The sequence below is a fragment of the Amblyraja radiata genome, chromosome 1 (genome assembly GCF_010909765.2).
Source record: "Amblyraja radiata isolate CabotCenter1 chromosome 1, sAmbRad1.1.pri, whole genome shotgun sequence".
NCBI lineage: Eukaryota > Metazoa > Chordata > Chondrichthyes > Rajiformes > Rajidae > Amblyraja > Amblyraja radiata.
In genome coordinates, this window is record NC_045956.1 from 103,632,955 (window position 1) to 103,650,085 (window position 17,131).

The 17,131-nt window shown below is 45.3% G+C and overlaps 1 protein-coding gene across 1 annotated transcript in view; it reads left to right on the plus strand.

The window, feature by feature from the left end:
• The window catches only part of grxcr1 (glutaredoxin and cysteine rich domain containing 1), a 103,130-nt gene that overhangs the window by 49,421 nt on the left and 36,578 nt on the right, over window positions 1-17,131 (plus strand). The window contains exon 2 of the mRNA XM_033027916.1: window positions 10,445-10,684. Coding sequence (XP_032883807.1) covers window positions 10,445-10,684 — 240 coding nt within the window. The remainder of the gene's footprint in view (window positions 1-10,444; window positions 10,685-17,131) is intronic.

Below are 17,131 nucleotides of genomic sequence, written 5' to 3' on the forward strand. Positions count from 1 at the left end.
TACTTTCATTGACTGATGTACAAGGACCCCCAGATCCCGTTGTACTTCCCCTTTTCCCAACTTGACACCATTTAGATAGTAATCTGCCTTCCTGTTTCTGCTACCAAAGTGGATAACCTCACATTTATCCACATTAAACTGCATCTGCCATGCATCTCACCCAACCTGTCCAAGTCACCCTGCATTCTCATAGCATCCTCCTCACAGTTTGCACTGCCACCCAGCTTTGTGTCATCTGCAAATTTGATAATGTTACTTTGGGATCCACCCTTTGTGTGAAAGACACCCACTGCCCTTTGTGTGAATAAGACCCCTCAGATTCCTATGAAATCTTTTCCCCTTCACCTAGGGTGCCTCAACTTCATCTTCTGGTCCTCGATCCCCCAACTCTGGGCAAGAGACTCTGTGCATCTACCGGATCTATTTCTCTCATGATTTTGTACATCTCTATAAGATTACCCCTCATCCTCCTGCGGACCATAGAATAGAGACCCAGACTACTCAACCTCTCCCTATAGCTCACACCCTCTAGTCCTGGCAACATCCTCATAAATCTTTTCTGATCCCTTTCAAGAATGACACTATATTTCCTATAACAAGGTGTCCAGATCTGAACACAATATTCTAAATGCGGTCTCACCAACATCTTATACAACTGCAACATGACCTCCCAACATGTATATTCAATACTCTGACTAATGGCCAAAGTGCCGTAAACCTTTTTGACCATCTTATCTACCTGCGACTCAACCTTCAAAGAACTATGCACCTGCACTCCTAGATCCCTCTGCTCTACAACACTCTCAAGAGGCCTACCATTCACTGTGTAGGTCCTGACTTTGTCAGATATCACAAAATGCAACACCTCACACTTCTTTGTTTTAAGTTCCATCAATCATTCCTCTGTCCACTTGGCCAATCGATCCAGATCCGGCTGCAATCGTTCACAACCATCTTCACTATCTATAAAACCACTCACTTTTGTATCATCAGCAAACTTGCTAATCTTGCCCTGTATGTTCTCATCCAAACCATTAATGTAGATGACAAATTGCAACAGGCCCAGCACCAAACCCTGAGACACACCACTAGTGCCTCCAGTCCGAGAAGCAACCTTCCACCATCACCCTCTGCTTCCTTCCATGGAGCCAATTTGCTATCCATTCAGCTATCTCTCCTTGGACCCCATGCGATCTAACCTTCCAGAGTAGCCTACCATGTGGAACCTTGTCGAATGCCTTACTGAAATCCATGTACACAACATCTACAGCTCTGCCCTCATCGACCTTTTTGGTCACGTATTAAAAAAAAATCAATCAGATTTGTGAGACACCACCTCCCACATACAAAAACATGACTATCCCTAATCAGCCCTTGCCCATCCAAATGCCTGTATAACCTATCCCTCAGAATTATGGCTGATCTATCTTTCCTTCTCAATCTCTTGCCTTCGCCTCATAACCCCCGACACCCGTACTAATCAAGAATCTGTCAAACTCCACCTTAAAAATATCCGTTGACTTGGCCTCCACAGCTGTCTGTGGCAATGAATTCCACAGATTCACCACCCTCTGACAAAAGACTAAATCAATGGATCAGATGAATGTTCTGCAATTTTTGCCTCATTTAGTTGTGCCCAATGAAAGAGCTGACGAAAGGAAAAGACCTGAAGAAAATACTGCAGGATCCAACATATGGAAAGCAAAGATGAAGCATTGGCAACCATGTTCAGCCAAACATCCTGTATGGTTGATCCATTACTCTTGAGATCCCCACCATCTGACACCAGTTCAAATTGATTCATTCCACTGGTTTCAAGAAATAGTCAATAGCCCTCGAAAAAGCAAAGGATAATGGGTCCAGACAATATTCCAGCTAAAAGCTTGTGTTCCAGAACTAGTTGGGCCTCTAGCCAAGTAGTTCCAGTGTAGGTACACAATTAGCATCTACTTGAAAATTGACCACGTGTAAAGCAGCACAAATCTAACCTGATTTATTATCACCCCATCAGCCCACTCTCAATCATCAGCAACTGATGCAAATGTGCTGTTGACGATACTGTCAAGAGACACATACTCACTAATATCAACACATTGATGCCCACTTTGGTTTCAGATTTCATCACTGCCTTGTTTCAAACATGAACCAAAGAGTTGAAGTCCAGAGCTGAAATAAAAGTGTTTGCCCCTGATATCAGGGCGACATTTCATGAAATGGGGCATTTTAGAGATTGGGACATCAAGGGCAAACCATGATTAGAGCCTGCATAAAGCCCCTGAATGTAGTCCCTATACACTCACAACTGTGCAACTAAATTCTGGTTTACAATGTGAACCCAGACTTACAACTATGACACATTCCTTCCCTCGAGAGATGCTGCCTGACACAATGAGTTACTCCAGCATTTTGTGTCTATCTTTGGTTTGAACCAGCATCTGCAGTTCCTTCCTACACATTCTTTTTTATTTGTCTAGTTCAGGTTAAAGGGTCACTAATTTATATTTTCTTCCTGATTCTTTTCTGCTCATCAATTTTCAATCCATACCAATATATTCTCTTATGTGGGACTTTATCAAAGACTCTCTAAACATCCAACTGCACCACAACGACTCATTTATCTCCTTCAGTAGTCACATCCTCAAAAATACTGCAATTGGCTTGTCAAATGTGATTTCCTTTGCATAAATCCACATTGACATTGTCTAATTTAGTAATTTTCCTGATATAATAGATTCTAACATTTCCACTAAAACTGACATTAATCTTATTGGTGTTGAAGTCCCTGATTTCTCGCTCCCACCTTTCTTGAATAGTGGTTTTATGTTTGCAGTCTGTAGGAACTGTTCTGTAATTTATGGGGCTTCGGAAGATGACAATCAATGTATCCACTATTTCTATGGTGATGTTTATCAGTACTCTGTGGTGCTGGCTATCAGGCCCTGGGGATTTATTGATTTTCAGTGCATTCATTTCTCCAGTTTTTTGGATAATACTAATTTTCATTAACCCCTCCATTTCAGTTGACTCTTGGTTCCCTAGCATTTCTCGGATTTTTTAAATCTCCTTCCATGAAGACAGAACCAAAGTATTTGTTTAATTGTGCTACCAATTTATTGTTTCTCGTTGTAAATTGTACTGATTCTGAATATAGAGGATCATCACTTGTTTCACTAAACCTCTTTACATACATATGGAAGCTAATCAGAATACATTACTTTTAATATAAAGATTTAAGATAAAAAACATCTGGGGCACACCATCTTATAAATGTGTATGGTTGTGCACTTACACCGAGAGAGTGGGTCAAAATCAGGAATTAATATTTGCAGATGTTAACTTACTACATATAGCCTTTGTTAGGAAATACATTCTTGCCATAGAGGGAGTACAGAGAAGGTTCACCAGACTGATTCCTGGGATGTCAGAACTTTCATATGAAGAAAGACTGGATAGACTCGGCTTGTACTCGCTAGAATTTAGAAGATTGAGGGGGGATGTTATAGAAACTTACAAAATTCTTAAGGGGTTGGACAGGCTAGATGCAGGAAGAATGTTCCCGATGTTGGGGAAGTCCAGAACAAGGGGTCACAGTTTAAGGATAAGGGGTAAATCTTTTAGGACCGAGATGAGAAAAACATTTTTCACACAGAGAGTGGTAAATCTCTGGAATTCTCTGCCACAGAAGGTAGTTGAGGCCAGTTCATTGGCTATATTTAAGAGGGAGTTAGATGTGGCCCTTGTGGCTAAAGGTATCAGGGGGTATGGAGAGAAGGCAGGTACAGGATACTGAGTTGGATGATCAGCCATGATCATATTGAATGGCGGTGCAGGCTCGAAGGGCCAAATGGGCTACTCCTGCACCTATTTTCTATGTTTCTATGTTTATCTTTCACCTAAATTCCAGCATTACTAAAAAGGACAATTGAAAACATATTATTATTAACAGGCAACGAGGGAAATTGCAGTGGTTAGACAGTCTAATTGAAACACTTAGAAGTACTGATCCAAAGGTAATCTGATTCAAAATCAAGCAGTAATATCCCCAGGTTATCATATTTTGGCACAGATGCTGTCATGTTTTCTACAAGATCAAAGCCACATGTGAAGAGAGATGGGGCCTTGCATTGAGATTCAGTAAGTATTCTTGATAGGAAACCAGAACATAAGGGGTGCAAGTTGCCGCAGGAAACCTTTTTAAATGTCTTTGTGCATGTTGACTACTTGAAAACCAGGTAAGTGGGAAACAGTGAGTGGCTGAAGGGTTAGGAGGTCAGAGGGTTAGGCATGAATGTGGGGGAGGATGGTGCAAATTGTCAGTGTTCAGCGGTTTTTCGATTGGGTTTTGACAGCCAGAGAATTGCCAATTTGGTGACAGAAGATTGGGTTTGGGAGGTAGAGGAATCCAAATTACGAGGGATTGTGTAGAGGATCGATAGGAGCAAATGGAAAATCGCAGGAGGGGTCTGGGACATTAGTGTGTATATGCGGGTGCCCTTTTTGTGAAAATTGGAGCTCATTGGAAAGGGAAAGTGTTTCGAATTGAATCCAGCGGAAATATCCTTCCTCCTATTGACCCTCTGGCAATCTTGTAAGTGCACTCAGCATTAAGGAGATGGGCATGAAAGGATGGCCAATTTCAGTGCCTTTTTAAATTTCATAGGAGAATTGGAAAGAACATCACATGTCTGGCACTTTGCATTGCTGTTTACCATTGCAGAGATTCTTTAATCTGTGAAAAATCCAGCTGTCAAGGTTTATAAATAAGCATTTTATTAAAATTGATTTCTTCAACTTCCTTGAAGACTTTAATTGCTGAAACAATAATTAGGTGGATAGGAATGTGGCCTGACATTTAAAAATGTTTTCATTCCCACCTTCCTCCAACACACTTTCCTCCTTAGGGACCAGAAAAAACCCAACAAACAAACATTTAAATTATTTGGGGGAAGAGTGAACTGATGGGTGTAATTTGTTCATTTATGGAGACCACATAAATATTAATGTGATACTAGACCAAGTGGGACCCGTTGGGTCTGTCCCCTCAACGCGCGGTTGTGGGGGGAGGTGGGAGGTGAGGGGGGGGGGGGGGCACACATACTAACCACCCCCCACACACACACTAATCCCACCTTGATATTATATTAATATTATTCGAGAGAGAGAGAGAGACAGAGAGAGGCAAAGAGGGCAGAGACAGAGATAGAGAGAGGGCAGAGAGAGCGAGGGCAGAGAGAGCAGAGAGGCACAGGCAGAGAGGCAAAGAGGTCAGAGAGAGAGGCACAGGGCAGAGAGTGAGAGAGGGCAAGAGGGGCAGAGGGGGCAGATAGAGATAGGGCAGAGAGAGGGGGCAGAGGCAGAGAGAGGCAGAAAGAGGGCCGAGAGAGGGGCAGAGAGAGAGAGAGGGCAGAGAGAGGGCAGTGACAGAGAGAGGGCAGAGAGAGCAGAGGCAGAGAGGGCAGTGAGAGAGGCAGAGAGAGAGGCAGAGAGAGAGAGGGCAGAGAGAGAGGGCAGAGAGGCAGAGAGAGAGAGAGACAGAGAGTGGCAGAGAGAGAGGCAGAGAGCAGAGAGAGAGAGAGAGAGAGAGGGCAGAGATAGATAGGGCTGAGAGAGAGAGAGGGCAGAGAGAGAGGGAAGAGAGAGAGAGTGCAGAGAGAGAGGGAAGAGAGAGAGAGCAGAGAGAGAGAGAGTGCAGAGAAAGAGAGAGGGCTGAGAGAGAGGGTAGAGAGGCAGAGAGGGCAGAGAGAGAGGCAGTGGGGGCAGAGAGAGAGAGGAGGCAGAGAGAGGGCAGAGACAGAGAGGGCAGAGAGAGAGGGCATAGACAGAGCAAGGGCAGACAGAGAGAGGGCAGAGACAGAGAGGGCAGAGAAAGAGGGGCGGAGAGAGAGAGAAGCAGAGAGAGGCAGAGAGGGCAGACTCAGAGGGCAGAGGGAGGGCAGAGGGGGCAGAGAGGCAGAGAGGGCAGTGAGGGCAGAGAGAGGGGCAGAGAGAGAGGCAGAGAGGGCAGAGGGAGAGGGAGGGCAGATAGAGAGGGCATAGACAGAGAGAGGGAAGAGACAGAGAGGGCAGAGACAGAGAGAGGGCAGAGGCAGAGAGAGTGGGCAGAGAGAGAGCAGAGAGAGAGAGGGCAGAGAGAGGCAGAGAGGGCAGAGGGAGAGGGAGGGCAGATAGAGAAAGGGCATAGACAGAGAGAGGGAAGAGACAGAGAGGGCAGAGACAGAGAGAGGGCAGAGGCAGAGAGTGGGCAGAGAGAGAGGGCAAAGAGGGCAGAGAGAGAGCAGAGAGAGAGAGGGCAGAGAGAGAGGGCAGAGAGAGGCAGAGAGGGCAGCAAGAGGCGGAGGGCAGAGGGCGAGAGAGTGCAGGGATGGATAGGGCAGAGAGAGGGGGCCGAGGCAGAGAGGGGCAGGGAGAGGGCAGAGAGTCAGATAGGGCACAGAGAGAGGCAGAGGGGGCAGAGAGAGAGAGGGCAGAGAGAGGGCAGAGACAGACAGAGGACAGACAGAGAGGGTAGAGAGAGAGAGTGCAGAGAGAGAGGGCAGAGAGAGAGAGAGGGGGCAGAGAGAGGCAGAGAGGGAGGCAGAGAGAGAGAGACAGAGGGAGGCAGAGAGAGGCAGAGAGGGGCAGAGAGAGGCAGAGAGGGCAGAGAGAGAGGGCAGAGGGTGGGCAGAGAGAGCACAGAGAGAGCAGCAGGGGGAAAGAGGAGAGAGAGGGTAGAGAGAGAGAGAGAGGACAGAAAGAGAGGGCAGACAGAGAGAGGGCAGAGACAGAGAGAGGGCAGACAGAGAGAGGGCAGACAGAGAGAGGGCAGACAGAGAGAGGGCAGAGACAGAGAGAGAGTAGAGACAGAGAGAGGGCAAGCCACTGCCAGCACAATACCGAGCGAGACGTTTTTAAACCCCACCGTCTGACGGATGTCCTCGTAGTTGGGGATATTAATGCCGGCTGGGATGCCGCTGCCAGCGAAGGTGATCACATCGAGGGAGGTGAAGCCGGGTTTGATGAATCGGTCCTTCTCAAAGGGCTGTGGCCAGGGTAGCTGGGGCAGCAGCCGCTCAGCAGAGGCCACCAGCCAGGTGAACTTGGCACTCATGTCCTTGTTCACCACCGCCACAAACCCTTCAAACTCCCCTCTGGAGCCATAGGGGTCACGGTAATCAAGCCGATGTAACTCTCCACGATGGGCCCCTCGTCCCGAATCCAGTACTTGGAGCCCTCCTTGTGTGCGCGGAGCCGAGCGTGCGGGCCCGAACGGGTTGGAGTGCTGCAGGAGGAGGGGGTAGAGAGGGAGAGGGAGGTGAGGGCGGTAGAGAAGGAGAGGGGCAGAGAGGGAGGGTGTTAGAGAGAGGGGGGTAGAGTGGGAGGGAGGGAGGATAGAGATGGAGAGGGTGAGGGATCCAAGCGGGGCCGAGCGGGTTGGAATGATTGTGACGTCAGTCAGCATTTTTTTCTTCAAAATTAGAACGTTGAAAACTTTAATATTTTGAAGTTGTTTTTAAAAGATTAATAACTTGAGAAATATCGGTTAAAATGCGTTGAGAAGATATGTATCCGGTCGGGGGAGAAAATGTGAGTAGCATGTGTGAAAATGGAAAGGCTGTAGCCAAGCGTTTGGAAGAAGATACAAATTAAGGAGATTAAAAGAATGCCAACACAACCCTGGCTCACACAGACATTTAGAATGTTGAGAACAAAGGGAAGAGTTTAAAGGGCCTGTCACACCAGCATGCGACTGCATGCGGCAAGCGCGACCTAACGTGGTCGCTTGAGCCGTACAGCCTCGCGGGGCCGGTCCCACTTTGATCGCTGGAGCCGTATGGAGTTGTGCGGAGCTGGTCCCGACATCGCGCAGGGCTCCGGAAAACTGACAGTGTTCAAAAATTCCGTGCGGCAACGGCTTGCCGGCCCGCAGCCGCATTGAGGCCGTAGGCACCGCCTCGATGGGCATATGCAGCGTCTTGACGCCGTACGTCACGCGCGAACATCCGGCGGACTTCGCTCGAACTTCACGTCACTCACTCGGCCTCCGCGCGGCCCCCGCTTCCGGTATGGTCACGCTCGCCGCATGCAGTTGCATGCTGGTGGGACAGGCCCTTTAGTATAATACAGATTAGCTCAGGTGTACAAGCTCCCTGGTCATGGTTGGTATAAAATTTCGCTGAAGAGCAACGGGTAATGAATTCAATACTACCTCTCATGATTTGTCTTATGTTTATGATACTTTACAAGTATGCTTAGAGATATATTTCTCCTGTTTTCCTAAAACTTCTTTATTCTTCTAGTCCATTAGTCTACAATCCCAGGGCAGCACAGTGGCGTAGAATAGAATAGAATAGAATAGAATAGAATAGAATAGTTTCTTTATTGTCATTGTAACATGAACCATGTACAACGAAATTGTAAAATGTCAGCCAGTCAGTGCACCATTCAAACATTTCTAAAAGCTAACGATACATACAAAGTAAAATATTAAAAAAGATAAACAACTAAAATAAATATCATAAAAATAGCACGCATAAACACCCAGCCCTACATCCTTCTGTCGATTTCATGTATGTATGTATCGCCCCTGCGTTCCTTGGCGGCTACATTTAGTGCCTTTATAGCAGTGGGGTAAAAACTGTTTTTAAGTCTGTTTGTCCTTGTCCTTGTAGATCTGTACCGTCTGCCTGACGGTAACAGTTCAAACAGGGAGTGTCCGGGGTGGGAAATGTCCTTTATAATACTCTGGGATTTTTTGATGCAGCGGGAACTGTGTAAGTCCTCCAAGGTAAGGAGAGGGCATCCGACAATCCTCTGGGCGTTGTCAATGGCCCTCTGGAGCGCTTTCCTCTGAGCCGCTGTGCAGCTGGTGTACCATACGCATACACAGTATGTTAGGAGGCTCTCAATGGAGCACCGATAAAAGGACAGCAGCAGTCTCTGAGTGATGTTATTCTTCCTGAGCACCCTCAGGAAGTGCAGTCTCTGCTGGACCTTTTTCAGCAGCGCAGAGGTGTTCACGCTCCACGTCAGGTCCTCCTCAATATGGATTCCCAGGAAGCGGAAATCCGCCACCCTCTCCACACAGTCCCTTCTGATAAATAATGGTACCATGTCCGTTTTATTCTTCCTGAAGTCTATTATTATCTCCTTGGTCTTTAAGGTGTTAAGGAGCAGGTTATTTTCTCCACACCACACTGTCAGCTGCTCCACCTCATCCCGGTAGGCGTACTCGTCCCCCCCGGAGATGAGTCCCACCACCGTAGTGTCATCCGCAAATTTGACAATGGTGTTGCTGTGGTGGGCGGGGATGCAGTCATGTGTGTAGATGGTGTAGAGCAGGGGGCTCAGCACGCAGCCCTGTGGAGAGCCGGTACTGAGGCTGAGGGCCGTGGATGTGTGATGGCCCACTCTGACTCTCTGGCTGCGACCCGACAGGAAGCTATTTATCCACATGCAGGTGGAGTGTGGAAGTCCCAGGTCCCCCAGTTTGTCCACCAGTTTGTGGGGAAGGATGGTATTAAAGGCAGAGCTGTAGTCCACAAAGAGCATCCGCACGTAGCTCCCCCGCCGCTCCAGGTGGGACAGTGCAGCATGGAGAGCTGTGGCTACAGCGTCCTCTGTAGATCTATTCGCTCTGTACGCAAACTGGTGGGGGTCAAAGCTTCGGGGCAGGAGTGATGTGATGTGACCCCGGACCAGTTTTTCAAAACACTTCATCACCACTGGTGTGAGTGCGACTGGCCGGTAGTCGTTGAGGCTGAAAATGTGGGGTTTTTTGGGCAAGGGGACTATGGTTGCGGACTTCAGACAGGGTGGAACAGTGGACTGGGCCAGAGACTGGTTGAAAATCCTCGTACAGACTCCAGCCAGCTGGTCAGCGCAGTCCTTCAGCACGCGTCCAGAGACGCCGTCGGGTCCAGTAGCCTTCCTTGGATTGATGGCCCGCAGCGTGCGCCTCAGTAGAGTTGCTGCCCTACAGCACTAGAGAGCTGGGTTTCATCCTGACTACGGGTGGTGTCTGACTGGAGTTTGTACGTTCTCCCTGTGACCGTGTGGGTTTTCTCCAGTTTCCTCCCATATTTCAAAGACGTACAGGTTTTTATTTTAATTGGCTTTTGTAAATTGTAAATTGTCCCTAGTGAGTAGGATATTGCTAGTGTACAGGAGTAATCGCTGGCCAGCGGGGACATGGCAGGCCGAAGGGCCTGTTTCCACGCTGTATCTCTGAACTAATTTAAACTAAACTAAATTAAATTAAGCAAAACTAAACTAAATTAAATTAAGCAAAACTAAACTAAATTAAGTTAAACTAAACTAAGCTATGTGGAATTGTTTGTGGTGGATGCAGAGTGTGCAAGTTTGTAGAGAACTTAACAAAGTTATTTGAAAATATAAGTTATTTAGAAAGTTAACACAATAAGATACAGGCAATGCTATCTTTGAGACTTCTCTTTATTTGTTGCAGCCACCACTCACTCTAGAATTTGGAAGAATAGTAATCTACACAACTAGCCTTCGTGTTGTGCGGGCAACATTTGATCGCTGTGAGTTAGTAAGGAAAATCTTCCAAAATCACAGAATAAAGTTGGGAGAAAAAAATATTGCCTTGAACAGTGACTATGGAAAAGAGTTAGAAGAACGATGCAAGCGAGCAAATGAATCTCCTTCCTTGCCTGTAGTGTTCATCGATGGCTATTACTTGGGGGTAAGTTGAAATGTTCTAACCAAATGCCTATCTCGGTATTTGCTATTAAAATTGTGAAGAGTTAAGGGCAAAACTGCAACTTCTTCTCCCCCGACTTTCAGTCTGATGAAGGGTTTCAACCCGAAACATCACCCGTTCCTTCTCTCCAGAGATGCTGCCTGTCCCGCTGATTTACTCCAGTATTTTGTGTTGATCTTCTGTGTAAATTAGCATCTGCAGTTCCTTCCTACACAAAACTAGATTAGTTTAGTTTAAGGGGGCAGATAGAGATAGGGCAGAGAGAGGGGGCAGAGGCAGAGAGAGGCAGAAAGAGGGCCGAGAGAGGGGCAGAGAGAGAGAGAGGGCAGAGAGAGGGCAGTGACAGAGAGAGGGCAGAGACAGAGAGAGGGCAAGTTGCTGCCCTACAGCGCCAGCTACCTGGGTTCGATCCTGACTACGAGTGCTGTCTGTACAGAGTTTATACGTTCCCTCCGTGACCTGTGTGGGTTTTCTCGGGGTGCTCCAGTTTCCTCCCACACGCCAAAGAGTGTGGGAGGAAGATTACCGATGGGTTCGTAGATTAATTGGTTTCTGCAAAATTGTAAATTGTCCCTAGTGTGTAGGATAATGCTAGTGTACAGGGATTGCTGGTCGGCACGGACTCTGTGGGCCGAAGGGCCTGCTTCCACGTTGTATCTCTAAATCTTAAAAAATCTAAACTCAGACATGCGAGTTTCACCATTTCAATGATGAAGCAAGTTTTTTTTTTAACATTTAGTGCCTATTCTGTACCTGCTTGAGCTACCAATGAAAGTCATGGGCTGAGAGAGAAATTCAGCTTAAATGGCCCAAAGAGGATGGAACTGATTTTGGAAAAAACACAATTTTCTTTTGCCATTGTATCAACTTTATTTACAGCATTTAAGTATTAGGCTTCTGAACAGTCCTTCAACAAGCGAGGGTACGGTCCTGATCCTGCAACCTACCCCATTGCAGACATTGGATTTTTTTATCTGGAACTCTTATGCTATAATGCTGAGAACTATATTCTACACTGTATCTTTCTCTTCGCTCTACCTTTTACATTTGAGTTTGGCTTGATTGTACTCATGTATAGTATTATCTGATTTGATTGAACAGCTCACAAACAAAAGATTTTCACCGTACCTCAGTATGCGTGATGATAATAAACTTTAATCGCCAATTACTCAAGAAGCCGACAGCGAGCTACATCGTCTGACACACGAGCGAACAAACTCAGAGAGAAATAATAGTTGTAATTTGATGAGCTATCTATTCATGATTGGTTGGTTTAATTTAGTGCTACTAATTCTTTGGACGCTTTGGTGTTGCGATGTGTTGCTTTAGGTTGATATTCCTGTGGCAATTGGATTCTTTATTCTTTGAATTCTATTTGGTCTTTCTTGGTATTGCATCCATTTTGTACTATCTCAGTCCCTTAATTAAAGATTCTTCTTTGCTAATCCAGAAAAAGAGCCCACAAATAAATAGGAAATGGCGTGTTTCGTCTGGGGTATTTCCTGGCCACAACCAATTTTGCTCTTCACACCCACCCTCTGGGTGACATTAATCAACTTTAATCAACCGTGTGATTCTTCCTGTTGTCCCATTAGTCTCCAGCGTAAGGTTTTCATGAAATCTTCTGAAAGGCAAGTTAGAACAATTAATTTAATATTAGAGGTTGGCAGACTCTTATGGGAAAAGCTTTTGTGAGATGGCAGAGAATTGCAGAGCAATCCTGATCTGATAAGTTCCATCCTTAATGGAGTTTACAGTTTGGCAGCCAGAACATAATCCATTATAGGCCTTACAGTTCCTCACAGCATCTGATAACATTCTATATCTTATAATATTCAAAGTCATTGACTGCACAGTTGCAGAGACATTTTGGAAAGCAACCCAATGGAGCATGTCATGTGCACATTGCCCTGGATTTTGGCTGGCAGTACTACCAAAGAGTCTCAGTAATTGGCAATTGGGCCAGGAAGTATAGAAATATTGCTCTAAACAACAAAGGAACAATGGTGATCTGGGCTGCTCATTTCACCCCCTGTGCTAACAATGTGATTGCACCTCCAGTCTACTTTGCAGTAACCCAACATAACTTATCATCTTATCATTATTCCCATCAGTCTGAAGAAGGGGTTTGGCCCGAAACGTTGCCTATTTCCTTCGCTCCATAGATGCTGCTGCACCCGCTGAGTTTCTCCAGCATTTTTGTGTACCTTTGATTTTCCAGCATCTGCAGTTCCTTCTTAAACAAATAGCTTATCATCTGATTGATATATTGAGGCCCAGACATGGCAGAATAGAAGTGAGGTGCCCACTTGGCATGAAGTGCTATTTGGTGATGTGATGAGGCCATTTAACTGACCTACAGTTAAATTGTACCACCCAGACCATTGAACTCTTAGGAAGAATCATGGTCAATGGACATGAATTTACAGAATTGATTTAGTCAATAAGCTCTTTGAAGAAACTACCAATTGTGAAGATAAACTAAATGCACCAGATATGGGAAATACAGATTTCCACGTAAGAACAGCTACTCCAAAGAAAGTTATTTATATGCCACTACAGTTTCCAACCTTCTCACATATCTGCTGAATTCATGATCACTATTGGTGTTTGTACAATTCTGTAGGTGACATTTTTCTGACCACTTTTCAAGATATTTCAGAATGATGAATGTTAAAAAAAAGTTACACTTAGGGCACTACGATTCCATATCTACTGAAATGAAAACAGAAAATTGTGGAATTATTATCCACATCAAACAATATCCGTGAGAGAAAAACAGACTTCAAGTCAATGATCCTACGATAAATCATTTCATTTGAAATGTTAATATTGTTTCTTTCTCCAAGGAAGCTGGCTGGCTTGCTGGGTACCCCGAGTCTTTTCTGTTATTATATGATACTGCCAGTATTTTGCTTCTACCAAAAAAATTGCAGGTGCTGGAAGTCTGAAGTAACAGCAGGAAATGGTGGAAAATCTCAAAGAAGTCCGTCAGCATCTGTAGCAAGAGAAACAGTTAACGTTTCAGATCTGCAACCCTTCAACAAAGCCAAATGTTGCCAGTTTTGTGTAAGAGTCATAGACCTGAAACATTAACAGTTTCCGATTTCTCTTGATGTTGCCAAACCTGCTGAGTGTTTCCAGTATTTTCTCTTTTGGTATCTGTTTTTACTGTTTTACTGAAATGGATGTGCTATTGTATTTTGAATAGCATGAACTAATGTGCTACCCAATAATAAAAACAATGGCTACCCTCAGAGCAGAATAGGTGACATTTCGGGTCGAGAACTTTCTTCGTCACCTATTCCTTCGCTCCATAGATGCTGCCTCACCCGCTGAGTTTCTCCAGCATTTCCGTCTACCTTCAATTTTTCCAGCATCTGCAGTTCTTTCTTAAACACTACCCTCAGTGTAAGTACTTATTGGACCATCTTACAATCCAGTCATAGAGCAATGCAACACAGAATCAGCCCCTTCTGACCATACAGTCGAAGTTGCTTAATTAAGCTCATTCGACTTGCCTGTGTCTAACCCATAACTCAACAGACCTTTCTTATCCATATACCTTTACATGTTGTAATTGTACCCACCTTCGTCATTTCCTCTTGCAGCTTATTCCATGTATACAATACCCTCTGTGTGAAAGATTTCCCCCTCGGGTGTCTTGAAACATATAAGATTGTTAAGGGCTTGGACATGCTAGAGGCAGGAAACATACTCCCGATGTTGGGGGGGTCCAGAACCAAGGCAACAGTTTACGAATAAGGAGTAAGCCATTTAGAACAGAGACGAGGAAACACTTTTTCTCATAGAGAGTGGTGAGTCTGTGGAATTCTCTGCCTCAGATGGCGGTGGAGGCAGGTTCTCTGGATGCTTTCAAGAGAGAGCTAGATAGGGCTCTTAAAAATAGAGGAGTCAGGGGATATGGGGAGAAGGCAGGAACGGGATACTTATTGGGGATGATCAGCCATGATCACATTGAATGGCAGTGCTGGCACGAAGGGCCGAATGGCCTACTCCTGCACCTATTGTCTATTGTGTCTTTTAAATCTGTCTCCACTCATCTTAAACCTATGCTCTCAGGTTCCGAGCAAAAGACTGTGGCTGTTCATCTTATCTATTCCCCTCATGATTTTATATACCTCTATGAGGGCAACCCTTAATCCAAGGAGAAAAAACTCAACCTCTCCCGCGTCTTCATATAACTCCATGCGTACAGACTCGGTAACATACTCATAAACCTTTTTTGCACCCATACCAGTTTAATCAAATCTTCCCATAGCATATTGACCAGAACTGTAGCGGGTACTCCAAATGTGGCCTTACCAACATCTTGTACAGCAGTAACATGACATCCCAACTCCTATTCTCAATACTTGAATACTGAGTGCCAAATGCCTTCTTCACTATCCTGTCTACCTGCTCAGCACTTTCAAGCACTATCTGCACCCCTAAGTGTATCTGGTCTACAGAACACCTACTTTGGGTTGTCCCACCAAAATGCAACACCTTGCCCTTATCAGAATTACATTTAATCTGCCATTCCTCAGCCCTTTGTCTTATTTGATCGATTCCATTGTAATTGAAGAGAATCAGAATCAGAATCACACTTTATTTGCCAAGTATGTTTTGCAACATACAAGGAATTTCATTGGCCAGGTCAGTCATACAATTAAAAGTAACCGATCAGTCAAAAACACATTTTAACATGAACTTCCACCACAGTGACTCCTACACAATCCTCACTGTGATGGGAGGCGAAATAAAGTTCAAGTCCTTCATTTTGTTCTTCCTCGGTCATGGGCCTCAAGCCCCCGTTGACGGGATGATCTTGACTCCCGTAGCCAGCGGCATTTGGGCCCTCCGCATCGAGGCGACCCGCTCCCACATTGGGGGGACGTTAGCTCCCCCGCGCCGGGTGATCGAACCTCGCGTTGGGGCTGGTCGAGCCTTCCGCGGCGTAGGAGCTCCCGACTAGCCTCAACTGAGTGCGAGCCCTTGTTGGTAAGTCCATGCTGGTCACAGTGGGAGTAATCCCAGGCAAGGGATTCGCTCCGATGTTAAGTTCCCGCCCCGCGGTGGGGATCACGACAGTCCGAGGAGGCTTCCAGCTCCATTGTTATTAGGGATCCGAAAATTGATCACATCTCCGGGAAGGTAAGAACCTGAAAAAAGGTTTCCCCCGACCCCCCCCCCCCCCCCATCCCCCACATAAAACATACCAAAGGCATGGCTGTCCGAATGGGGGGGTGGGGTGCATTGGGTGAGTCATCAAAACGAGTGTCTGAATCATTATACATGTCCTGCTCATTACAAATCCACATTGGCTTTTGCTAATTAGTTTGGATTTCTCTTAGTGCACAATCTCTTTGTCTTTAATTATAGATTTGACTAATTTCATTGCATCCGAAGACAGTCAAACAAATCTATAATTTCTAGGATTTTCCCATTACGAAATATTGATTAATTTGGATTACAATTATAATTATAATTTTGTAACTCATTACAGACAGACCTGGTAACATACTCATAAACCTTTTTTGCACCCATTCCAGTTTAATTAATCCTTCCCATAGTATGTGGCGTGTACTCCAAATGTGGCCTTACCGACATCTTGTACAATAGTAACATGATGTCCTAGCTCCTATTCTCAATACTCTGACTGTGCAAATTGCCAAATGCCTTCTTCACTATGCTATCTACTTGCTTAGCACCAAAGATCTCCGCTCTATGATCTTTGCTTAGCACCTTCAAGGAACTATATATCTGCAGTCCTGGTCTGGGTTGTCCCACCAAAATGCAACACCTCGCTCATATAAGAATGAAATTGAATCTACCATTCCTCAGCCTAATGGCCCATTTGATCAAGATTCCATTGTAATTACAGATAGTCTCCTTCACTGTCCAATATTTCACCAATTTTTGTGTCGTCTGCAAACTTACTAATTATGTCACCTACAATCACATCCAAATTGTTAACCTAACTAGTGAATAACACTGATCCCGATACCATTCACTGTGGCACACCACCTCCAGTCTGCAAAGCAAACCCTTGCTACCACTCTCTATTTCCTAACTTAATGCAAATTTTCTATGCTAGCTCACTTTAGCTAATCTCCTATTCCTACTCTCACTAGTACATGGCACTGGAAGTAATCCAGTGATTGCCAACTCTGAGGTCCTGCTTTTTAATCTTCTACCTATCTCTCTATATTCACTCTACAGGACCTCGTCCCTTTTTCTCCATATGTTGTTAGTGCCAATATTGTTTAGTTTATTGTCACGTGTACCGAGGTACAGTGAAAAGCTTTTGTTGCATGCTATCGAGTCAGCGGAAAGATAATACATGATTACAATTGAGCCATTTATGTTGGATAGACGCATGATAAGGACCTTTGGCTACTCACCCAACTTGAGAATTTTCTACAG